Source organism: Bombina bombina, chromosome 4, assembly GCF_027579735.1.
Source record: "Bombina bombina isolate aBomBom1 chromosome 4, aBomBom1.pri, whole genome shotgun sequence".
Taxonomy (NCBI): domain Eukaryota; kingdom Metazoa; phylum Chordata; class Amphibia; order Anura; family Bombinatoridae; genus Bombina; species Bombina bombina.
The window spans coordinates 778,380,008-778,406,213 of record NC_069502.1 but is presented as its reverse complement, the minus strand read 5'-3'; the positions used below and the strand labels follow the sequence as shown (position 1 = coordinate 778,406,213).

Genomic DNA, 26,206 nt, shown 5'->3' with positions numbered 1-26,206 from the left:
AGCCCGCCCACTCAGATGGACCCCAAATAAGCACATAAAATTCAAGTGGTATGGGGGGGCGAAGCCAACAGCCGCTGAAAATGGTTGCTTAACATTAGAGCTCCGGGACAATACAAGCTAGAAGGACCTAATTCAACACACACCTCACTTAGAATGATCACAAAATGTGGTCTGATTAATGAAAAATACCTGGGGGGCAAGAAAACATCAAAACCATCAACCTTACTATTCAGAGGTGATTGCGCTTATTGCTGCTCTGAACTCAGACAGACCGCAAACCACTATCAGCAGCTGGTAATAAATCCACAGCCACTAACTTCCTCTCGGCAGGATCTTACTTGCCATTAAAGTTTGCAACAGATGGTAGCCAGAAATCAGCTAATAAGACTGCAGGCGCGGCCTGCCACGAGGATCAATTCTACCCCACAACGCTTTGGTACACACGCACAGGAATTTAATTTGATTGTGCACTCCTTCTTGTTCAGATGGAGCTACAAATGTGCCACAATTTTTGAAACCTAACTCTACTGATAGGAGCAGAGATTATGAGGACATACCGTCACATACTATTGATCCAGAGCTACCCTACACAGTTGCATGGTGATGCAAGATTACAGCCGTCCGAGAACAAGTGGAAGCTTTACAGCCGCTGAACAAGGGCAGAGAGGAGAGGTACAGTTAAACGCTGTGTTTCACACTGAACTGTCGGCCACTAAACATTCTCAAGAGCCCTAGCTGAGATGACATGGGACTTAACTATATACAGGAGACACCCACCATATCTGCAACTGGCACACAGTAACACGCCGTCGATCCTACATCTGCTCCTGGTATTCTGTATATGGGGAGGAATTATCCTTAGCGGAACTTGGCAGTACGTGCCCAGTATACTAGCGACATGTCTGAGTGTTTCAAGACATTTTGTTACAGATTCACTCTGGATGGAATCTCTGCACACAAGGGCTTACCATTGATTGATCAGACTAGCACACAAAAAGCTGGAATTGGATAGAACGCCCTTTGCCAGAGTTAACAACCTGATAATAGGTTCTTGGAATTATAATTGAAGTTTACTGTTAATGTTCCACTTTAATTAGTTTCATAGAAACTATTATGGTTCCCTAACCAGAATATCCTGACATTATTAGCTGTTGTGTAGACATGATCAGTTTCCTTTCCAAGTCATAGATATTAGGTCTGGGTTCCTATGGTGTTACTTGTGCTATGTTCTCTTCCTGTCTCTGTGGGGGGGTGAAGGGGTTAGATTATATTTGTAACCTACCCATTTATATATATTTGTTCTCAATTGTCCATGAGCCCGCTAGTTTCTAGGGCATACCAGATATAGAGTTTATGCTAAATTTACATTCCCCTAGCATTTACCTCCTAAGCTTCCATTCTATTTCAGATATGTTGACCCTTTATGAGCCAGCAGAGTTGATTATTAGAGTTTTTACGCAGCGGATTCAAGTAGTAGCCCATAGGTTTCACATCACGTCAAGCTGTGTTTGCTCTTACTCTGTTCAAATATTATAACTTTTACTCTTTAGAGCTTTTCTAGATATGATAGGTTTCAATATTAATATATGTTTGCCTCCAATATGATAGCACATAAAGAATATCTCCCTTAATACTGTTACAATGTTAAATTATAATGCTGGTATGTTATGTTTGTGATAACCACTGAGCTCTATCTTATTTTATTATGCACAGATGTGTTTGTGACACAGTGTTTAACCTTTCAATACTGATATGATCTACTTGAATTATAGCTAGAATGCTTTCTCCGCCCCTCAGCTGGCGAGAGGGGTGAGGATATTGCATGATTAACCGTAACAATATAATTTAGCTCAGACATCTGACACTCTACAACAGCTCACATGAGATACTACTAGCTACATTAGTGGGATTTACCAAACCCACACATGATTATACAGATGCGAATGCTGAGGTTGATGGGCACCTTATTTATCTTTTAGAAGAATTAACAATGTTCTATAGTGATCGTATCCCAGTGAAGGGATAGAAAAGTGCGCTGGTATTATAAGGGAAAAAAAACAAATATTATAAAATGTTGAACAAGGTAATATACTTGTGAATTAGGTAGAAAAACAGGTCTACCGTATCAGTCCTGAAAATGTCCATATGTGATGGTAGGTTGAAGGGATAGAAGTATCCTCCTTTCTTGATGTGGTGAGTCAGGCTGCTCCTCTGATCCAGAGAGTGTAGGACAACTGTTGGAATACAAAAGGTGAGAGAGGGCGCCACAATAGCGTGATACCGTCTGGAAATGCAGGTACAGATGAAGTAAGTATATGCTTAAAATATAGTGTAGCACTGTGCTGTGACCAGTGCGTGAAAGCAGGCTAGCACTTAGCAGTGGCTAGTACACTGTGGAAACCAAGCTCCAAGGGTACTTTCCTGGTTCAGCTTGATGTGTGCCTCCTAGTGACTGGACTTCAAATATGCACAAACGACTATCTTCTTCCTGTAGCAGGCACAGCAGCAGCTCACACGTTTCCTGTCACGTGACTAGCAGCAGGCTTAACCAGTTAAGGAGGTAATTCTTCAAGAACGTGACAGGGAAATGTGTGAGCTGCTGCTGTGCCTGCTACAGGAGAAGATAGTCGTTTGTGCATATTTGAAGTCCAGCCACTAGGAGGCACACATCAAGCTGGAACCAGGAAAAGTACCTTGGAGCTTGGTTTCCACATTGTACTAGCCACTGCTAAGTGCTAGCCTGCTTTCATGCACTGGTCACAGCACAGTGCTACACTATTTGGTAAGCATATTACTTACTTTCATTGAACCTGCATTTCCAGACGGTATCACGCTATTGTGGTGCCCTCTCTCTACCTTTTGTAATGTTCTATAGTAGTTACTATATATATATATATATATATATAATATATAATATATATATATATATAGTAACTACTATAGAACATTACAAAAGGTAGAGAGAGGGCACCACAATAGCGTGATACCGTCTGGAAATGCAGGTTCAGATGAAAGTAAGTAATATGCTTACCAAATAGTGTAGCACTGTGCTGGTGACCAGTGCATGAAAGCAGGCTAGCACTTAGCAGTGGCTAGTACAATGTGGAAACCAAGCTCCAAGGGTACTTTTCCTGGTTCCAGGCTTGATGTGTGCCCTCCAAGTGGCTGGGACTTCAAATATGCACAAAACGACTATCTTCTTCCTGTAGCAGGCACAGCAGCAGCTCACACATTTCCCTGTCACGTTCTTGAAGAATTACCTCCTTAACTGGTTAAGCCTGCTGCTAGTCACGTGACAGGGAAACGTGGTGAGCTGCTGCTGTGCCTGCTACAGGAAGAAGATAGTCGTTTGTGCATATTTGAAGTCCAGTCACTAGGAGGCACACATCAAGCTGGAACCAGGAAAGTACCCTTGGAGCTTGGTTTCCACAGTGTACTAGCCACTGCTAGAGTGCTAGCCTGCTTTCACGCACTGGTCACAGCACAGTGCTACACTATATTTTAAGCATATTACTTACTTTCATCTGTACCTGCATTTCCAGACGGTATCACGCTATTGTGGCGCCCTCTCTCTACCTTTTGTATTCCAACAGTTGTCCTACACTCTCTGGGATCAAGAGGAGCAGCCTGATCCACCACATATCAGAAAGGAGGATACTTCTATCCCTTCAACCTACCATCACTATGATGGACATTTTTCAGGACTGATACGGTAGACCTGTTCTACTAGATTCACAAGTATATTACCTTGTTCAACATTTTATAATATTTGTTTTTTTTCCCTTATAATACCAGCGCACTTTTCTATCCCTTCACTGGGATACGATCACTATAGAACATTGTTAATTCTTCTATAAAGATAAATAAGGTGCCCATCAACCTCAGCATTCGCATCTGTATAATCATGTGGTGGGTTTGGGTAAATCCCACTAATGTAGCTAGTAGTATCTCAGTGTGAGCTGTTGTAGAGTGTCAGATGTCTGAGCTAAATTATATTGTTACGGGTTATCATGCCAATATCCTCACCCCTCTCGCCAGCTGAGGGGGCGGAGAAAGCATTCTAGCTATAATTCAAGTAGTATCATATCAGTAGTTGAAAGGGTTTAAACACTGTGGTCACAAAACACATCTGTGCATAATAAAATAAGATAGAGCTCAGTGTTATCACAAACATAACATACCAGCATTATATTTAACATTGTAACAGTATTAAGGGAGATATTCTTTATGTGCTCATCATATGTGGAGGCAAACATATATTAATATTGAAACCCTATCATATCTAGAAAAGCTCTAAAGAGGTAAAGTTATAATATTTGAACAGAGTAAGAGCAACACAGCTTGACGTGATGTGAAACCTATGGGCTTACTACTTGAATCCTGCTGCGTATAAAACTCACTATAATCAACTCTGCTGCTCATAAAAGGGGTCAACATATCTGAAATAGAATGGAAGCTTAGGAGGGTAAATGCTAGGGGAATGTAAATTTAGCATAAACTCTATAATCTGGGTATGGCGCCTAGGGAAACTAGCGGGCTCAGGGACAATTGAGAACAAATATATATAAGATGGGTAGGTTACAATATAATCTAACCCCTTCACCCCCCCAGCAGAGACAGGAAGGAACATAGCACAAGTAACACCATAGGAACCCAGACCTAATATCTATGACTTGGAAAGGAGAACTGATCAGTGTCTACACAACAGCTAATATGTCAGATATCTGGTTAGGGAACCATAATATGTTTCTATGAACTAATTAAAGTGGAACTATTAACAGTAAACTTCAATTATAATTCCAAGAACCTATTAACAGGTTGTTAACTCTGGGCAAAGGGCGTTCTATCCAATTCCAGCTTTTTGTGTGCTAGTCTGATCAATCAATGGTAAGCCCTTGTTGTGCAGAGATTCCATACCAGAGTGAATCTGTAACAAAATGTCTTGAAACACTCAGACATGTCGCTAGTATACTGGGCACTGTACTGCCAAGTTCCGCTAAGGATAATTCCTTCCCCATATACAGAATACCAGGAGCAGATGTAGTATCGGACGGCGTGTTACTGTGTGCCAGTTGCGATATGGTGGGTGTCTCCTGGTATATAGTTAAGTCCCATGTCATCTCAGCTAGGGCTCTTTGAGAATGTTTAGTGGCCGACAGTTCAGTGGTGAACACAGCGTTTAACTGTACCTCTCCTCTCTGCCTTGTTCAGCGGGCTGTAAAGCTTCCACTTGTTCTCGGACGGCTGTAATCTTGGTCATCACCATGCAACTGTGTAGGGTAGGCTCTGGATCAATAGTATGTGACGGTATGTCCTCATAATCTCTGCTCCGTATCAGTAGAGTTAGGTTTTCAAAATTGTGGCACATTTGTAGCTCCATCTGACAAGAAGGGAGTGCACAATCAAATTAAATTCCTGTGCGTGTGTACCAAAGCGTTGTGGGGTAGAATTGATCCTCGTGGCAGGCCGCGCCTGCAGTCTTATTAGCTGATTTCTGGGCTACCATCTGTTGCAAACTTTTAATGGCAAGTAAGATCCTGCCGAGAGGAAGTTAGTGGGCTGTGGATTTATTACCAGCTGCTGGATAGTGGTTGCGGTCTGTCTGAGTTCAGAGCAGCAAATAAGCGCAATCACCTCTGAATAGTAAGGTTGATGGTTTTGATGTTTTCTTGCCCCCCAGGTATTTTTCATTAATCAGACCACATTTGTGATCCATTCTAAGTGAGGTGTGTGTTGATATTAGGTCCTTCTAGCTTGTATTGTCCCCGGAGCTCTAATGTTAAGCAACCATTTTCAGCGGCTGTTGGCTTCGCCCCCCCATACCACTTGAATTTTATGTGGCTTATTTTGGGGGTCCATCTGAGTGGGCGGGGCTATGCAACCAGTAAATGGGCGTGGCTCTGCTGCCAAGTCTCCCTGGACATTTTTTTTCAGATATTGGAAAATTTTTGATAGGTGTGGATTTCTCACTGAAAAAATGGCCTGCAAGCAGCATTTATAATCTTCATAACAGCTCAGCAATGGCTTAGCAGTTAAAGGGGTTAACAGAACACCTTACCTTCAGTGGTGCCCTGGTGCCTGGGTTTGTCAAGCTCTGTGTTAAACAACTGGGATGGTAATATAAAAATGTTTAATTGTACGTGATGAGAACAACAGTATATACTTTCATGATTTATTGTGTCCCCTTTTCCTTTATTTTAATTTTTTTTAACTTTTTTCATGTTAAAAGTGGAAGTGCAAACTCCAGATTCAAAACTGCTATATTTGACAAAATCTCTGGTTGTTCACTCTAGTTACCCATTTATAAATATGATGGAGCCCAATGCTTTACGAACATTACAACTTTACATTTATTTTTCTCGCTATTTTAGCTACTTATATAAGGTAAATAAATATAACTGCAAACATTCTCAGGCTTATCTTTGCCTTTAATGCACCATTCTGTCATTTATATGCAACTCGGTGGGGGATACAGGATTATTCCAAGGAGGAAAAAAACCCACATTTTTTTTAAGTCTGCTATTGGATAAGTAGTAGGTGACTAAGTAAAAATAATATTGCTTGTTTAGCATAACAAAGACCTATTGCCTACAAGAAACTCTCAGCCAGATTACGAGTTTTGCGTTATGAGTGGCTCGCTAATAACAATTCCCAACAGTAAAACCCATCACCCACACAACCAACCCCCAAAATGTAAATAAACCTAAGCTCCCCATTGCCCTGAAAAGGGCATTTGGATGGGCATTGCCCTTAAAAGGGCATTTAACTCTTTTACATTGCCAAAACCCTAAGCTAAAAATAAAACCCACCCAATAAACCCTTAATAAAACCTAACACTAACCCCCGAAGATCCACTTACAGTTGTGGAAGACCGGACATCCATCCTCATCCAGCCGGGAGAAGTCTTCATCCAAGTGGCAAGAAGTCCTCAATGAAGCCAGGAGAAGTGTTCATTCAAGCTGCAAGAAGTCATCCTCCAGGCGGACAGAAGTCTTCATCCAGATGACATCTTCTATCTTCATCCTTCCGATGCGGAGCAGCTCCATCTTCAAGACATCCGGCGTGGAGCATTCTCTTCATATGGTCCCAGCTGTACACTGAAGGTTCCCTTTAAGGGACGTCATCCAAGATGGCATCCCTTGAATTACGATTGGCTGATAGAATTCTATCAGCAATTCAGAATTAAAGGGTAAAAAATTATATTGACTAATGCAATCAGTCAATAGGATTGAGCTTCAATCCTATTAGCTGACCCAATCAGCCAATCGGATTGAGCTCGCATTCTATTGGCTGTTCCAATCAGCCGATAGAATGCAAGCTCAATCCTATTGGCTGATTGGATTAGCCAATAGGATTTTTTAACCTTTAATTCCGATTGGCTGATTTCTATCAGCCAATTGTTATTCAAGGGATGCCATCTTGGATGACGTCCCTTAAAGAGAACCTTCAGTGTACGGCTGGGACCGTATGAAGAGGAAGTTCTGCACCTGATGTCTTGAAGATGGAGCCGTTCCGCGTCAGAAGGATGAAGATAGAAGATGCTGTCTGGATGAAGACTTCTGCACGTCTGGAGGACAACTTCTTGCCGTTTGGATGAAGACTTCTCCCGGCTTCATTGAGGACTTCTTGCCGCTTGGATGAAGACTTCTCCCAGCTTCGTTGAGAACTTCTTGCCGCTTGGATGAATACTTCTCCCGGCTGGATAAGGATGGATGTCCGGTCTTCCAAAACTGTAAGTGGATCTTCAGGGGTTAGTGTTAGGTTTTATTAAAAGGACACTGAAACACAAAATTTTTCTTTTTCGTGATTCAGATAGAGCATGTCATTTTAAGCAACTTTCTAATTTACTCCTATTATCAATTTTTCTTCATTCTCTTGCTATCTTTCGGCTAGATTTAGAGTTTTGTCGGTAAGGACCCGCGTAGCTAACGCCGGCTTTTTTCTGGCCGCACCATAAAAATAACTCTGGTATTGAGAGTCCACATAAAGGCTGCGTTAGGCTCCAAAAAAGGAGCGTAGAGCATATTTAACGCAGCTTCAACTCTCGATACCAGAGTTGCTTACGCAAGCGGCCAGCCTCAAAAACGTGCTCGTGCACGATTCCCCCATAGGAAACAATGGGGCCTGTTTGAGCTGAAAAAAAACCTAACACCTGCAAAAAAAGCCGCGTTCAGCTCCTAACGCAGCCCATTGTTTGCTATGCGGAAACACATGTACATGTAACATGTACCCCCGAGTCTAAAACACCCCAAACCTTACACTTATTAACCCCTAATCTGCCGCCCCCGCTATTGCTGACCCCTGCATATTATTATTAACCCCTAATCTGCCGCTCCATAAACCGCTGCTACTTACATTATCCCTATGTACCCCTAATCTGCTGCCCTAACATCGCCGACCCCTATATTATATTTATTAACCCCTAATCTGCCCCCCACAACGTCGCCTCCACCTGCCTACACTTATTAACCCCTAATCTGCCGACCGGACCTGAGCGCTACTATAATAAAGTTATTAACCCCTAATCCGCCTCACTAACCCTATAATAAATAGTATTAACCCCTAATCTGCCTTCCCTAACATCGCCGACACCTAACTTCAATTATTAACCCCTAATCTGCCGACTGGAGCTCACCGCTATTCTAATAAATGTATTAACCCCTAAAGCTAAGTCTAACCCTAACACTAACACCCCCCTAAGTTAAATATAATTTACATCTAACGAAATTAATTAACTCTTATTAAATAAATTATTCCTATTTAAAGCTAAATACTTACCTGTAAAATAAATCCTAATATAGCTACAATATAAATTATATTTATATTATAGCTATTTTAGGATTAATATTTATTTTACAGGTAACTTTGTATTTATTTTAACCAGGTACAATAGCTATTAAATAGTTAAGAACTATTTAATAGCTAAAATAGTTAAAATAATTACAAAATTACCTGTAAAATAAATCCTAACCTAAGTTACAATTAAACACTACACTATCAATAAATTAATTAAATAAAATACCTATAATTATCTACAATTAAACCTAACACTACACTATCAATAAATAAATTAAATACAATACCTACAAATAACTACAATGAAATAAACTATCTAAAGTACAAAAAATAAAAAAGAACTAAGTTACAAAAAATAAAAAAATATTTACAAACATCAGAAAAATATTACAACAATTTTAAACTAATTACACCTACTCTAAGCCCCTAATAAAATAACAAAGACCCCCAAAATAAAAAAATGCCCTACCCTATTCTAAATTACTAAAGTTCAAAGCTCTTTTACCTTACCAGCCCTGAACAGGGCCCTTTGCGGGGCATGCCCCAAGAAGTTCAGCTCTTTTGCCTGTAAAAAAAAACATACAATACCCCCCCAACATTACAACCCACCACCCACATACCCCTAATCTAACCCAAACCCCCCTTAAATAAACCTAACACTAAGCCCCTGAAGATCTTCCTACCTTATCTTCACCATACCAGGTTCACCGATCGATCCAGAAGAGCTCCTCCGATGTCCTGATCCAAGCCCAAGCAGGGGGGCTGAAGAGGTCCATGATCCGGCTGAAGTCTTCATCCAAGCGGGGCAGAAGAGGTCTTCCATCCGATTGAAGTCTTCATCCAAGCGGGATCTTCTATGGTCATCCATCCGGAGCGGAGCGGCAGGATCCTGAAGACCTCCGACGCGGAACATCCATCCTGGCCGACGACTGAACGACGAATGACGGTTCCTTTAAATGACGTCATCCAAGATGGCGCCCCTCGAATTCCGATTGGCTGATAGGATTCTATCAGCCAATCGGAATTAAGGTAGGAATATTCTTATTGGCTGATGGAATCAGCCAATCAGAATCAAGTTCAATCCGATTGGCTGATTGGCTTTTTTTATTTTGTATAACTTTGTGGGGTTTTTTTTTTTTTGTAATTTAGTTAATTGTATTTCATTAATGTAGTTTATTTAATTTTAGTGTAATGTTAGGTTTAACTGTAAGACAGGTTAGGTTTTATTTCACAGATAAATTTGTATTTATTTTAACTAGGTAGCTAGTAAATAGTTAATAACTATTTACTAACTAATCAACCTAGTTTAAAATAATTACAAACTTACCTGTGAATAAAAATAAAACATAAGCTAGATACAATGGGGGGTAGTTATCAATGTGTCCACTTTCCTGCCTTCGCCGGCCCAATACGCCCCGCCTAAGCTCGCCTCACATCGCCGCCGCGGACCTGAAAAAATTCGCCTAAGTTATCAAATAAAGCTGTCAAAAAGCCGCGGGGCGATGAGCAGCGGACTGTGTGAGTTACTACACATCCGATCTCGCTGCTCTTCGGCTGTTTGACAGCTTTCTTGCTAGCCTGTCACTAAGCACTCACACTAAACTACACTGTTTCTACCCCCCTATACAGGTGCCCCCGGAGCCCCCCGCAACTAAATAAAGTTACTAACCCCTAAACCGCCGCTCCTAGACCCCGCCACAAGTCTTATAAATGTATTAACCCCTAAACCACCGCTCCCGGACACCGCTGCCACCTACATTATACCTACTAACCCCTATCCTGCCCCCCCATACCGTCGCCCTCTATAATAAAGTTATTAACCCCTATCCTGCTGATCCCACACCTAGCTGCAAATAAATAAATAGTTTAACCCCTAAACTGCCGCTCCCTGAACCCGCCGCAACCTATATTAAATTTATTAACCCCTATCCTGCCCCCCCTACACCGTCGCCACCTATAATAAATATATTAACCCCTATCCTGCCCTCCCTACACCGTCGCCACCTATAATAAATTTATTAACCCCTATCCTGCCCCCCCACTACACCGCCGCCACTGTAATAAAATTATTAACCCCTAAACCTAAGTCTAACACTAACCCTAACACCCCCCTAACTTAAATATTAATTAAATAAATCTAAATAATATTTCTCTTATTAACTAAGTTAATCCTATTTAAAACTAAATACTTACCTTTAAAATAAACCCTAATACAGCTACAATATAAATAATAATTATATTGTAGCTATCTTAGGATTTATTTTTATTTTACAGGCAACTTTCAATTTATTTTAACTAGGTATTAACTATTTAATAGCTTACCTAGCTAAAATAAAGAGAAATTTACCTGTAAACTAAAAACTAACCTAAGTTACAATTACACCTAACACTACACTATAATAAATTATTCCTATTTAAAATAAATACTTACCTGTAAAATAAACCCTAAGATAGCTACAATATAATTAATAATTACATTGTAGCTATCTTAGGATTTATATTTATTTTACAGGTAACTTGGTATTTATTTTAGCTAGTTAGAATAGTTATTAAATAGTTATTAACTACCTAGCTAAAAGAAATACAAAATTACCTGTAAAATAAATCCTAACCTAAGTTACAATTAAACCTAACACTACACTATCATTACATTAATTAAATAAATAAACTACAAATAACTACAATTAAATACAATTACATAAACTAACTAAAGTACAAAAAAATAAAAAAAGCTAAGTTACAAAAAATAAAAAAAATAAGTTACAAACATTTAAAAAAATATTACAACAATTTTAAGCTACTTACACCTAATCTATGCCCCCTAATAAAATAACAAACCCCCCCAAAATAAAAAAAATGCCCTACCCTATTCTACATTAAAAAAAGTTCAAAGCTCTTTTACCTTACCAGCCCTTAAAAGGGCCTTTTGTGGGGGCATGCCCCAAATAATTCAGCTCTTTTGCCTGTAAAAGAAAAATACAACCCCCCCAACATTAAAACCCACCACCCACATACCCCTAATCTAACCCAAACCCCCCTTAAAATAACCTAACACTAATCCCCTGAAGATCATCCTACCTTGAGTCGTCTTCACTCAACCGAGCAGGGATGGAACCGAAGAGGACATCCGGAGCGGCAGAAATGATCATCCAAGGGGCGCTGAAGAAATCTTCCATCCGATGAAGTGATCCTCCAAGCGGCGCTGAAGAAATCTTCCATCCGGGCGATGTAATCTTCCAAGAGGCGCTGAAGAAGTCTTCTATCCGGGCGAGGTCATCTTTCAAGCCGGGTCTTGAATCTTCATCCCGCCGACGCGGAACATCCTTCTTTCCCGATGGACTACCGACGAATTAAGGCTCCTTTAAGGGACGTCATCCAAGATGGCGTCCCTTCAATTCCGATTGGCTGATAGGATTCTATCAGCCAATCGGAATTAAGGTAGGAAAAATCTGATTGGCTGATTGAATCAGCCAATCAGATTCAAGTTCAATCCGATTGGCTGATCCAATCAGCCAATCAGATTGAGCTCGCATTCTATTGGCTGTTCCGATCAGTATCAGTATTTAGTTTTAAATAGGATTAACTTAGTTAATAATATAAATATTATTTAGATTTATTTAATTAATATTTAAGTTAGGGGGGTGTTAGGGTTAGTGTTAGACTTAGGTTTAGGGGTTAATAATTTTATTACAGTGGCGGCGGTGTAGTGGGGGGCAGGATAGGGGTTAATAAATTTATTATAGGTGGCGACGGTGTAGGGGGGGCAGATTAGGGGTTAATAAATTTAATATAGGTTGCGGCAGGGTCAGGGAGCGGCGGTTTAGGGGTTAAACTATTTATTTATTTGCGGCGAGGTGCGGGATCAGCAGGATAGGGGTTAATAACTTTATTATAGGGGGGGGCAGGATAAGGGGTTACTAGGTATAATGTAGGTGGCGGTGGGCTCCGGGAGCGGCGGTTTAGGGGTTAATATGTATAGAGTAGCTTGCGGTGGGCTCCGTGAGCGGCGGTTTAGGGGTTAATATGTATAGAGTAGCTTGCGGTGGGCTCCGGGAGCGGCGGTTTAGGGGTTAATATGTATAGAGTAGCTTGCGGTGGGCTCCGGGAGCGGCGGTTTAGGGGTTAATCATTTTATTTAGTTGCGGCGGTGTAGGGGGGGGGGGCAGATTAGAGGTGTTTAGACTCGGGTACATGTTAGGGTGTTAGGTGTAGACAGCTCCCATAGGAATCAATGGGATGTCTGGCAGCAGCGAACTTGTACTTTCGCTATGGTCAGACTCCCATTGATTCCTATGGGATCCGCCGCCTCCAGGGTGGCGGTTTGAAAACCAGGTACGCTGGGCCGTAAAAGTGCAGAGCGTACCGGCTAGTTCTGCTAGTTTTTTGATAACTAGCAAAAGTAGTCAGATTGTGCCGCACTTGTGTGCGGAACATCTGGAGTGACGTAAGAATCGATCTGTGTCGGACTGAGTCCGGCGGATCAAAGTTTACGTCACAAAATTCTACTTTTGCCGGTCTGTAGCCTTTGATAACTAAGGCGAATCAGCCTCGCCACAAATACGCTGCGGAATTCCAGCGTATTTGAGGTTGACGGCTTGATAACTACCCCCCATCATAACTATTAGTTATATTGTAGCTATCTTAAGTTTTATTTTACAGGTATTTATTTATTTTTAAAGAGGTATTAATTGTAATTTTTATTTGGAATTATTTTAAGTATGTTAAAGTTAGTGGGTGTTAGGGTTAGGGTTAGACTTAGGGTTAGGTTTAGGGGTTAATAACTTTAGTATAGTGGTGGCGACATTGGGGCAGCAGATTAGGGGTTAATAACAGTAATGTAGGTTGCGTCGATGTTAGGGACAGCAGATTAAGGGTTAATAAGTGTATGTAGGTGGCGATGACATTGGGGGCGATGACATTGGGGGCAACAGATTAAGGGTTAATAATATTTAACTTGTGTTTGCGATGCGGTAGTACGGCGGTTTAGGGGTTAATATGTTTATTATAGTGGCGGCGATGTCTGGAGCAGCAGATTAGGGGTTAATAATTTTATTTTAGTGTTTGCGATGCGGGAGGGCCTCGGTTTAGGGGTTAATAGGTTGTTTATGGGTGTTAGTGTATTTTTTAACACTTTAGTTATTGGTTTTATGCTACCGCTTTGTAGCGCAAAATTTATAACTACTGACTTTCAGGTGGCGGTACAGATCTTGTAGTTATAGGCTGTACCGCTCACTTTTTGGCCGGACAGGCAAACTCGTAATATTGGCGCTATGGAAGTCCCATTGAAAAAGGACTTTTTGAAAGGTGCGGTAGTTATGTTGCTTTACGGCGAAAAAGGTGTGTGGTACAGCTGTACCTACAAGACTCGTAATAGCAGCGGTAGTGAAAAAGCAGCGTTATGAGCCATAACGCAAAACTCGTAATCTAGCTGTCGATTATTAGAGGAGAACAAATTAAGATACATAAGTGAAGGTTGCAAGATAAATTAAATACCGGTACATACAAATATTATGTATTATGTTTGCTTTGCTCAAATAGTAAAGTAAATAATATTTGTCATTTTGTTATTTTGCAGGATAACATTAGTGGAAAATATTCCTGATGGCCTTGTATATTCAGAAAATGCGACATTTCATTTGTCTTTATTCCATGGATGGATGAATTTGTTAAATATTGCAGAGAAGTGTGTGGATATAGTTTCTTCTTCGTGGGATTTGTGTTCTCATTTCAATTCACGGAAACACCCAGCAGAACCTCAGGTAGTAATAACATTTTGAAATTGTATGGAATTTTGCCTTAATATTTTTATTGCATAAAGGGATATGCAACCCAGGAAATGTATTCTGTGTTTCAGACAGAGTGTACCATTTAAAAAAAGTTTCCAATTTACTTCTATTATCAAATTTGCTTCCTTCCCATGTTATTCTTTGTTGAAGTAGGCATCTGGAGCACTTACATGGCAGGAAATAGTGCTGCCATCTAGTGCACATTTTTGCAAAACTGCTGCTATAGTGCTCAATAAATGGGCAGGCTTCTAAGTATAAGTCCCAAGATACCAAGAGAACGTAGAAAAATTGATAATAAAACTAAATTAGAAAGTTGTTTAAAATCTCATGCTCCATCAGAATCATGAAAGAAAAAAATTGGGTTTCATATCCCTTTAATGATTTCATAATTAGCTTTTGACATTAACATGAAATGATATAAATATCTAAAAATCTTTTTCCACAAATATATTTTTTTCTGATATAAATGACAACTAACACATTTAAAATGCAAATTGTCTTAAAGGGACTGTCTAGTCAAAATTAAACTTTCATGATTCAGATATGGCATGCAATTTTAAACAACTTTCTAATTTACTTTTATCATCAAATTTGCTTTGTTCTGTTGGTATTCTTAGTTTAAAGCTAAACCTAGGTAGGCTCATATGCTTATTTATAAGCCCTTGAAGGCCACCTCTTATCTTAGGGCATTTTGACAGTTTTTCACAGATTGACAGTGCTAGTTCACATGTGCCATATAGATAACATTGTGCTCACTCCTGTGGCGTTATTTATGAGTCAGTACTAATTGGCTAAAAAGCAAGTCTATAAAAATAACTGACATAGGGGGCTCTGCAGGGGCTTAAATACAAGGTAATCACAGAGGTAACAACTATATTAATATAATCGTGTTGGTTATGCAAAACTGGGAGTGGGTAATAAAGGGATTATCCTTCTTTTTGAACAATATAAAATTCTGGAGTAGACTGTCCCTTTAAGCTCCACTAATGTTTGTGCACGAAAACACATTAATTGCAGCCACAGGCAAAATACTCTATGATAATTTAAGAAAAATGTTCAGCACTTATAATTTAAAAACACAATAACATTTTCTGAAACGTCATTATGTTTCCAATGCCTTAATGAAGAAACCCAATGTGTTTCTTTTGTGATTCAGATAGATTATACATTTTTAAACAACTTTACAATTAACTTCTATTGCCTAAATGCTTTATTCTCTTGGTATCCTTTGTTGAAATCCAAGTCAGGTTCAGGAGCAGCAATACACAACTGGGAGCTAGCTGCTGATTGGTGCCTGTACATTTATGCCTCTTGTGTTTGGCTAGCTTCCAGTAGTGTATTGCTGCTCCTTCAACAAAGGATACCAAGATAATGAAATAAATGTAATCATGAAAGAAAAATTTTGGTTTATATGTCCCTTTAACATTCTGAAAGGTGTATTCATTTTGAGTTAAAACGTGTGGTGCCTCGAATATTTTAGTAAGTAGTAGGGAGATTAATGCTTATGGCATCTTTTTCAGGGAAATATAATACATTAATAGGATTTGTTAAAGTATATTATTTTTTTCAATAATGACCATTAATAATCTTGGTAAGTTTGAATTCACTCACATATATATTGTATAGCTGCATCTAACATCCCCTAAATTAACCGTAATACTAAATTATACTTAAATAAAACCTAACATTAAATGACATTACATTAAATTACAAAAAATAAAAAACTCCAAAATTACAGAAAAAAATAAACAAAATTATCAAAAATAAAAAAAAACCTAAACTACCCAATGGGTTGTAAAAGAGCTGATTGCCCTTTTAAAGGCAGTCAAATAGCTGAATGTCTCTTTAAGGGCAATGCCCATACAAATGCCCCTTTAGGGGCAATGGGTAGTTTAGGTTTTTTTAGTGTTAGTTTTTTTTATGTTGGGGGGGTTGGTTGGGTTTTTTAAGTAAAAGAGCTGTTTTGCTTAGGGCAATGCCCTACAAAAGGCCCTTTTAAGGGTTATTTGTAGTTTAGTATTATATTAGGGGGTGTTCTTATTTTGGGGGGGATTTTTTATTTTTATAGGGGTATTCGTTTTGCTTTAATTTTTTTATTTTTGATAGCTTTGTTTATTTTTTTCTGTAATTTAACTTTTTTATTTTTTGTAACTTTAGCTTGTTTTTTTTAATTGTTTTTGTAGTTTTAAATATAGTAGTTTTAGTATTGTAGTTTTTTAAATATAGACAGCCCTCTGGGCAGGCTTATCACCTAGTAGGTAATAAAGGGATTGTTTTTCTTTTTATAAAATAAAAATTCTGGAGTAGACTGTTTCTTTTAATACAATCTCTCTGATTTATTGGAATGGAGACCTATCCATTGAACGTATGCTGGACTTTTTGCTGTGTTTTAACTTCTTTGTGGCGGCAAAACACAAAATTTAGCTTAGAACAGTAGTGCTCTGTTCTAAGCTACATCCTATGGGACCCACCAAAGGGATATGAAACCCATTTTTGTTCTTTCAGGATTTATTTTTTAAATATCTTTCGGCTAGATTACGAGTTTTGCGTTATGAGGGGTGCAGTGCTAACTTGCACGTTATTGTCACCGCTCACTTCCCTACAGCATTGGTATTACAGGTTTATAAAAACCTGGCGTTATCAGGCAAGAAGTGAGCGTAGAGCAAAATTGTGCTCCATACTGCACTCCAATACCAGCGCTGCTGAAAGCTGCAGTGAGCTGGTTTTACATGCTTGTGCACGATTTCCCCATGGACATCAATGGGGAGAGCCGGTTGAAAAAAAATCTAACACCTGCAAAATAGCGGCGTAAAGCTCCGTAATGCATCCCCATTGATTCCTATGGGGAAACAAAATTTATGTTTACACCTAACACCCTAACATGAACCCCGAGTCTAAACTCCCCTAATCTTGCATTTATTAACCCCTTATCTGCCGCCCCCGACATCACTGACACCTACATTATACTTATTAACCCCTAATCTGCCACTCCGGACATTGCCGCCACTATAATAAACATATTAACCCCTAAACCGCCGCACTCCTGCATCACAAACACTAATTAAATATTATTAACCCTTAATCTACCGCCCCTAACATCGCCGCCACCTACCTACATTTATTAACCCCTAATATGCCGCCCCCAACGTCACCGCCACTATACTAAATTTATAAACCCCTAAACTAACACCCCCTAACTTAAATATAATTAAAATATATCTAAATAAAACCTACTATCATTACCTAAATAATTCCTATTTAAAACTAAATACTTACCTGTAAAATAAACCTGTAGCTAGCTACAATATAACTAATAGTTACATTGTAGCTAGCTTAGGGTTTATTTTTATTTCACAGTCAAGTTTGTATTTATTTTAACTAGGTAGAATAGTTACTAAACAGTTGTTAACTATTTATTAACTACCTAGCTAAAATAAATACAAATTTCACTAACACCTAACCTTACACTACAATTAAATAAATTACCTAAATTAAATACAATTACCTAAATTACAAAAAACCCCCACTAAATTACACTAAATAAAAAAAAGACATCAGATATTTAAACTAATTACACCTAATCTAATAGCCCTATCAAAATAAAAAAGCCCCCCAAAATAAAAAACCCTAGCCTAATCTAAACTACCAATAGCCCTTAAAGGGCCTTTTGCGGGGCATTGCCCCAAAGAAATCAGCTCTTTTACCTCTAAAAAAATATAAACACCCCCCAACAGTAAAACCCACCACCCACACAACCAACCCCCCAAATAAAATCCTAACTAAAAAAACCTAAGCTCCCCATTGCCCCGAAAAGGGCATTTGGATGGGCATTTCCCTTAAAAGGGCATTTAGCTTTTTTTCAATTGCCCAAACCCTAATCTAAAAATAAAACCCACCCAATAAACCCTTAAAAAAACCTTACACTAACCCCCAAAGATTCACTTACAGTTTTGAAGACTGGACATCCATCCTCAACGAAGCCGGGAGAAGTCTTCATCCAAGCGGCAAGAAATCCTCAACGAAGCCGGGAGAAGTCTTCATACAAGCCGGCAGAAGTGGTCCTCCAGATGGGCAAAAGTCTTCATCCAGACGGCATCTTCTATCTTCATCTATCCGGCACGGAGCGGGGTCCATGCCGGATAGATGGAACAGCCAATAGAATGCAAGCTCAATCCTATTGGCTGATTGGATCAGCCAATAGGATTGAAGCTCAATCCTATTGGCTGATTGCATCAGACAATAGGATTTTTCACCTTTAATTCCGATTGGCTGATAGAATTCTATCAGCCAATCGGAATTGAAGGGACGCCATCTTGGATGACGTCACTTAAAGGAACCTTCATTCTGGAAGAAGACTTTGATTGAAGAGGATGCTCTGCGCTGGATGTCTTGAAGAAGGACCCGCTCCGCACCGGATGGATGAAGATAGAAGATGCCGTCTGGATGAAGACTTCTGCCCGTCTGGAGGACAACTTCTGCCGGCTTGGATGAAGACTTTACCCGGCTTCATTGAGGACTTCTTGCCGCTTGGATGAATACTTCTCCCGGCTTCGTTGAGGATGGCTATCCGGTCTTAAAAACTGTAAGTGGATCTTCGGGGGTTAGTGTTAGGTTTTTTTAAGAGTTTATTGGGTGGGTTTTATTTTTAGATTAGGGTTTGGGCAATTGAAAAAGAGCTAAATGCCCCTTTAAGGGCAATGCCCATCCAAATGCCCTTTTCAGGGCAATGGGGAGCTTAGGTTTTTTTAGTTAGGATTTTATTTGGGGGGTTGGTTGTGTGCGTGGTGGGTTTTATTGTTGGGGTGGTGTTTCCTTTTTTTTTATAGGTAAAAGAGCTCATTTCTTTGGGGCAATGCCCCGCAAAAGGCCCTTTTAAAGGCTATTGATAGTTAAGTTTAGGCTAGGTTTTTTTTTTTTTTTTTGATAGGACTATTAGATTAGGTGTAATTAGTTTAACCCCTTAACGACCGAGGACGTGCAGGGTACGTCCTCAAAAAAAAGGCAGTTAATGCCTGAGAACGTACCCTGCACGTCCTCGGTGTGGAAAGCAGCTGGAAGCGATCCTGCTCGCTTCCAGCTGCTTTCCGGTTATTGCAGTGATGCCTCGATATGGAGGCATCCTGCAATAACCCCCCTTGGCCATCCGATGCAGAGAGAGCCACTCTGTGGCCCTCTCTGCACCGGACATCGATGGCCGGTATCGTTGGTGGGTGGGAGCTTACGTGGGAGGCGGGTGGCGGCCATCGGTGCGCTATGTGGAGTGGAGGGGGGCGGGATCGGGGGGCGGGAGCTACGGGGGCGCGCACGGGAGCGCGCGCGTGCACGGGGGTGGTGGGCGGGCGCGTGCACGGGGCGGGAGCGGGTGGGAACCGCTACACTACAGAAAAAAAAAAGTTAAAAAGTAAAAAAAAAAAAAAACTTAAATGCAATCTAAGGGTTTTGGAAGGGGTTGGGGGTTGGTCTCGGTGGGGGGGGAAAGCTACACTACAGAAAAGGGAATTTAAAAAAAAAAAAGGCTCATTTTGTTACAAAACTGGGTACTGGCAGACAGCTGCCAGTACCCAAGATGGCGCCCATTATTGCAGAGGGGAAGGGTTAGAGAGCAGTATGGTGGGGGATCAGTGAGGTTGGGGTCTAAGGGGGGATCCTACACATCAGCATATGTAAATATGCTTTTTTTTTTTTTAAAAAAAGGGCCAAATACCTTTTATTTTAGTACTGGCAGAGTTTCTGCCAGTACTTAAGATGGCGGGGACAATTGTGGGGTGGGGGAGGGAAGAGAGCTGTTTGGGAGGGATCAGGGGGTCTGATGTTTCAGGTGGGAGGCTGAGCTCTACACTAAAGCTAAAATTAACCCTGCAAGCTCCCTACAAGCTACATAATTAACCCCTTCACTGCTAGCCATAATACACGTGTGATGCGCAGCGGCATTTAGAGGCCTTCTAATTACCAAAAAGCAATGCCAAAGCCATATATGTCTGCTATTTCTGAACAAAGGGGATCCCAGAGAAGCATTTACAACCATTTGTGCCATAATTGCAGAAGGTGTTTGTAAATAATTTCAGTGAGAAACCTAAAATTGAGAAAAAATTAACGTTTCTTTTAATTTGATCGCATTTAGCGGTGAAATGGTGGCATGAAATATACCAAAATTGGCCTAGATCAATACTTGGGGTTGTCTACTACACTACACTAAAGCTAAAACTACCCCAAAAAGCTCCCTACATGCTCCCTAATTAACCCCTTCACTGCTGGGCATAATACACGTGTGGTGCGCAGTGGCATTTAGCGGCCTTCTAATTACCAAAAAGCAACACCAAAGTCATATATGTCTGCTATTTCTGAACAAAGGGGATCCCAGAGAAGAATTTACAACCATTTATGCCATAATTGCACAAGCTGTTTGTAAATAATTTAAGTTAGAAACCAAAAGTTTGTGAAAAAATTTGTGAAAAGTGAACAATTTTTTCTATTTGATTGCATTTGGCGGTGAAATGGTGGCATGAAATATACCAAAATGGGCCTAGATCAATACTTTGGGTTGTCTACTAAAAAAAAATATATACATGTCAATGGATATTCAGAGATTCCTGAAAGATATCAGTGCTCTAATGTAACTATCGCTAATTTTGAAAAGAAATGGTTTGGAAATAGCAAAGTGCTACTTGTATTTATGGCCCTATAGTTTACAAAAAAAGCAAAGAACATGTAAACATTGGGTATTTCTAAACTCAGGACAAAATTTAGAAACTATTTAGCATGGGTGTTTTTTGGTGGTTGTAGATGTGTAACAGATTTTGGGGGTCAAAGTTAGAAAAAGTGTGTTTTTTTCCATTTTTTCCTCATATTTTATAATTTTTTTTATAGTAAATTATAAGATATGATGAAAATAATGGTATCTTTAGAAAGTCCATTTAATGGCGAGAAAAACGGTATATAATATGTGTGGGTACAGTAAATGAGTAAGAGGAAAATTACAGCTAAACACAAACACCTCAAAAATGTAAAAATAGCCTTGGTCCCAAACGGACAGAAAATGGAAAAGTGATGTGGTCATTAAGGGGTTAAATATCTGATAATGTCTTTTTTATTTTGTGTAATTTAGTGTTTGTTTTTTTGTAATTTAGGTAATTGTATTTAATTTAGGTAATTTATTTAATTGTAGTTTAAGGTTAGGTGTTAGTGAAACTCAGGTTAGGTTTTATTTAACAGGTAAATTTGTATTTATTTTAGCTAGGTAGTTAGTAAATAGTTAATAACTATTTACTAACTAGTCTACCTAGTTAAAATAAATACAAACTTGCCTGTGAAATTAAAATGAACCCTAAGCTAGCTACAATGTTAGTTATATTGTAGCTAGTTTAGGGATTATTTTACAGGTAAGTAGTGATGTGGCAAATACTTCGCCGGCGAATAGTTCCCGGCGAACATAGCATGTTCACGTTCGCCTCGGCGGGCGAACATATGCGATGTTCGATCCGCCCCCTATTCGTCATCATTGAGTAAACTTTGACCCTGTACCTCACAGTCAGAATACACATTTCAGCCAATCAGCAGCAGACCCTCCCTCCCAGACCCTCCCACCTCCTGGACAGCATCCATTTTAGATTAATTTGGAAGCTGCATTCTTAGTGAGAGGAGGGACAGTGTAGCTGCTGCTGATTTAATAGGGAAATCGATAGCTAGGCTAGTGTATTCAGTGTCCACTACAGTCCTGAAGGACTCATCTGATCTCTGCTGTAAGGACAGCACCCCAAAAAGCCCTTTTTTTTCCCTGTGTAATCTAATTGCAGTTGCCTGCCTGCCAGCGTGTGTGTCAGGCTCACAGCGTATACTGTGCCCACTTGCCCAGTGCCACCACTCATATCTGGTGTAACAGTAGTGTAGATTTAAAAAAACAAACACTTTTTTGACTGTGAAATAATAGCAGACAGCTGCCAGTACCCAAGATAGCCACCAATAAGGCAGATGGGGAGGGTTAGAGAGCTGTTTTGGGGGGGATCAGGGAGGTTGGGGGCTAAGGGGGGATGCTACACCACAGCATATGCAAATATGCTATAAAAATATTTTTTTTTTTATAAACCTTTTATTTTAGTACTGGCAGACTTTCTGCCAGTACTTAAGATGGCAGGGACAATTGTGGGGTGGGGGAGGGAAGGGAGCTGTTTGGGAGGGATCAGGGGGTCTGATGTGTCAGGTGGGAGGCTGTTCTCTACACTAAAGCTAAAATTAACCCTGCAAGCTCCCTACAAACTACCTAATTAACCCCTTCACTGCTAGCCATAATACACGTGTGATGCGCAGCAGCATTTAGCGGCCTTCTAATTACCAGAAAGCAACGCCAAAGTCATATATGTCTGCTATTTCTGAACAAAGGGGATCCCAGAGAAGCATTTACAACCATTTGTGCCATAATTGCACAAGCTGTTTGTAAATAATTTCAGTGAGAAACCTAAAATTGCAAAAAAAATTAAGTTTTTTTTAAATTTGATCGCATTTGGCGGGGAAATGGTGGCATTAAATATACCAAAATGGGCCTAGATCAATACTTTGGGTTGTCTACTACACTACACTTAAGCTAAAATTAACTCTACAAGCTGCCTACATGCTCCCTAATTAACCCCATTCACTGCTGGGCATAAAACACGTGTGGTGCGCAGTGGCATTTAGCAGCCTTCTAATTACCAAAAAGCAACGCGAAAGCCATATAAGTCTGCTATTTCTGAACAAAGGGGATCCCAGAGAAGCATTTACAACCATTTATGCCATAATTGCATAAGTTGTTTGTAAATAATTTCTGTGAGAAACCTAAAGTTTGTGAAAAAGTGAACATTTTTTTTTTATTTGATCGCATTTGGCGGTGAAATGGTGGCATGAAATATACCAAAATTGGCCTAGATCAATACTTTGGGTTGTCTACTACACTACACTTAAGCTAAAATTAACTCTACAAGCTGCCTACATGCTCCCTAATTAACCCCTTCACTGCTGGACATAAAACACGTGTGGTGCGCAGTGGCATCTAGCAGCCTTCTAATTGCCAAAAAGCAACGCCAAAGCCATATAAGTCTGCTATAATGGCATGTCTGGCACACAGTGTTGGGGCAAGGGTCCATCTGACCACTGATACTTGGTCTGCAAAGCATGGTCAGGGCAGGTATATCACCTACACTGCGCACTGTGAAGCGGGCGTAACCCTTACACTAACTGATCGATACAACATCATACCTGATGTTTTAAAGCACGTTATTCCAAACCATTTAGGAATGTTAGGTGATTTATGCCCTTTATGGATTAAAACCAGACTCTGCATCAACTATGTAATTTTCCATGGGAGTTTTGCCATGGATCCCCCTCCGGCATGCCACAGTCCAGGTGTTAGTGCCCTTGAAACAACTTTTCCATCACTATTGTGGCCAGAAAGAGTCCCTGTGGGTTTCAAAATTCGCCTGCCTATTGAAGTCTATGGCGGTTCGCCCGGTTCGCCCGTTCACGAACATTTGCAGAATTTCGCGTTCGCCGTTCACGAACCCAATTTTTTAGGTTTGCGACATCACTACAGGTAAGTATTTAGTTTTAAATAGGAATTATTTAGGTAATGATAGTAAGTTTTATTTAGATTTATTTTATTATATTTAAGTTAGGGGGTATTAGGGTTAGGGTTAGACTTAGGTTTAGGGATTAATAAATTTAGTATAGTGGCGGCGACGATGGGGGCGGCAGATTAGGGGTTAATAAATGTAGGTAGGTGGCGGCGATGTTAGGGGCGGCAGATTAGGGGTTCAAAATATTTAACTAGTGTTTGCGATGCGGGAGTGCAGCGGTTTAGGGGTTAATATGTTTATTATAGTGGCGGCGATGTCGGGAGCGGCAGATTAGGGGTTAATAATTTTATTTTAGTGTTTGCGATGCGGGAGGGCCTTGGTTTAGGGGTTAATAGGTAGTTTATGGGTGTTAGTGTAATTTTTAACACTTAAGTTATGAGTTTTATGCTACTGACTTTAGATTGCGTTGCAAATCTTGCGGGATACTTTTTGGCCTCCCAGAAAAAGCTTGTAATATCGGCACTATGGAAGTCCCATTGAAAAAAGACTTTACACAAATTGCGTAAGTTAATTTGCGTTACGGCCAAAAAAGTGTGCGGTACAGCTTTTTGACAAGACTCGTAATAGCAGCGGTAGTGAAAAAGCAGCATTATAACCCATAACGCTGCTTTTTCACTCATAATGCAAAACTCGTAATCTAGCTGTTTATTTTTTTAATAAAATATACTACAATTAAAGAGATACTGAATCCTATTTTTTTCTTTCATGATTCATGATGATAAAGCAGGCAATTATAAGCAACTTTCTAATTTACTCCTATTATCAATTTTTCTTTGTTCTTTTGCTATCTTTATTTAAAAAGCAGAAATGTAAAGCTTAGGAGCCGGCCCATTTTAGGTTCAGTACCTTGGATAGCTCTTGCTTATTGGTGACTATATTCACGCAACCAATAAGCAAGCATAATCCAGGTTTTGAACAAAAAATGGGCCGGCTCCTAAGCTTTAAATTCCTGCTTTTTAAATAAAGATAGCAAGAGAACAAAGAAAAAATGATAATAGGAGTAAATTAAAAAGTTGCTTAAAATTGCATGCTCTATCTGAATCATGAAAGAAAAATTTTGGCTTTAGTATCCTTTTAAGTTTAGGTGTATTTTGTGGACATTTATAAAATTAACCAGAGATCTGATTTCTGGTTAATTTTATAAGTGCTATTTGCTACTGCGAGCTTGCGGGTAGCAATAACCAGCCACTTGTAGGTTATATGCCAGTTTGCGGGGTGCGCAATAAATTAGCGCTCCACTTGTAATCTAGAGCTATATTTTTTATCAAGGCACAAAGAATTTACTAGACGTGCAAAAATTCATACTTTACTAAGTGTGTTACAGCATGATGAGCTTGTTTTTTTAAGTTATATATGAAAATGTGAGGATTTTGAAGTTTACATTTATACATACAGCGTAGGTTACATTTTCTAAGGGAGGCTTGTCTGTTTATCCAAGTAGTGCTCTTATTATAGATAGCTAGACCATTACGGCACTGACAAATGAGGTAGGTAGGTAACTTGGGTAATGGAGGCCTCCACTGATATAAGCATGGACATAACTGCTAGGGGTTTTCGGGTGATCCAGTTGCTTCTATCATTAACAGATATTCTTTGTGTCCCCATATATAAATACACTGACATATCTTTTGCAGACATGTGAATAACATCTGACCGTTTAGTAGTGGAAGCCTTATTATTCTATAGTAGTTCTGCTAACATACAAACCCAGTACAAAAAGAGTGGTGTCTTAGAGGGAAATAATACATTGATAGTGGAGTACACCTAGCGCCTACTAAATAAGACCTCTGGCTTTGATAATTTGACACCTAGTTGTCAAAATGGAAAGATGAAACTAATAAGGTATACCAAAGCACCAACTATACGAAGGCTGGGTCTGGTCCAAATGCAATATTATCAAACCATTACAATAAACAATTTATTGAGTACACAAATAAGTTTAAAACATGGATCCATGTATAAACAATCAAATTTATACAAAAATAATAGCTAAATGAATTGTTAAAGCAAATAGTTATG

The 26,206-nt window shown here is 39.7% G+C and overlaps 1 protein-coding gene across 1 annotated transcript in view; it reads left to right on the top strand.

The window, feature by feature from the left end:
* The window catches only part of PLD5 (phospholipase D family member 5), a 950,676-nt gene that overhangs the window by 574,435 nt on the left and 350,035 nt on the right, over positions 1 to 26,206 (top strand). Inside the window, 1 exon segment of the mRNA XM_053712279.1 lies at positions 14,372 to 14,555. Coding sequence (XP_053568254.1) covers positions 14,372 to 14,555 — 184 coding nt within the window.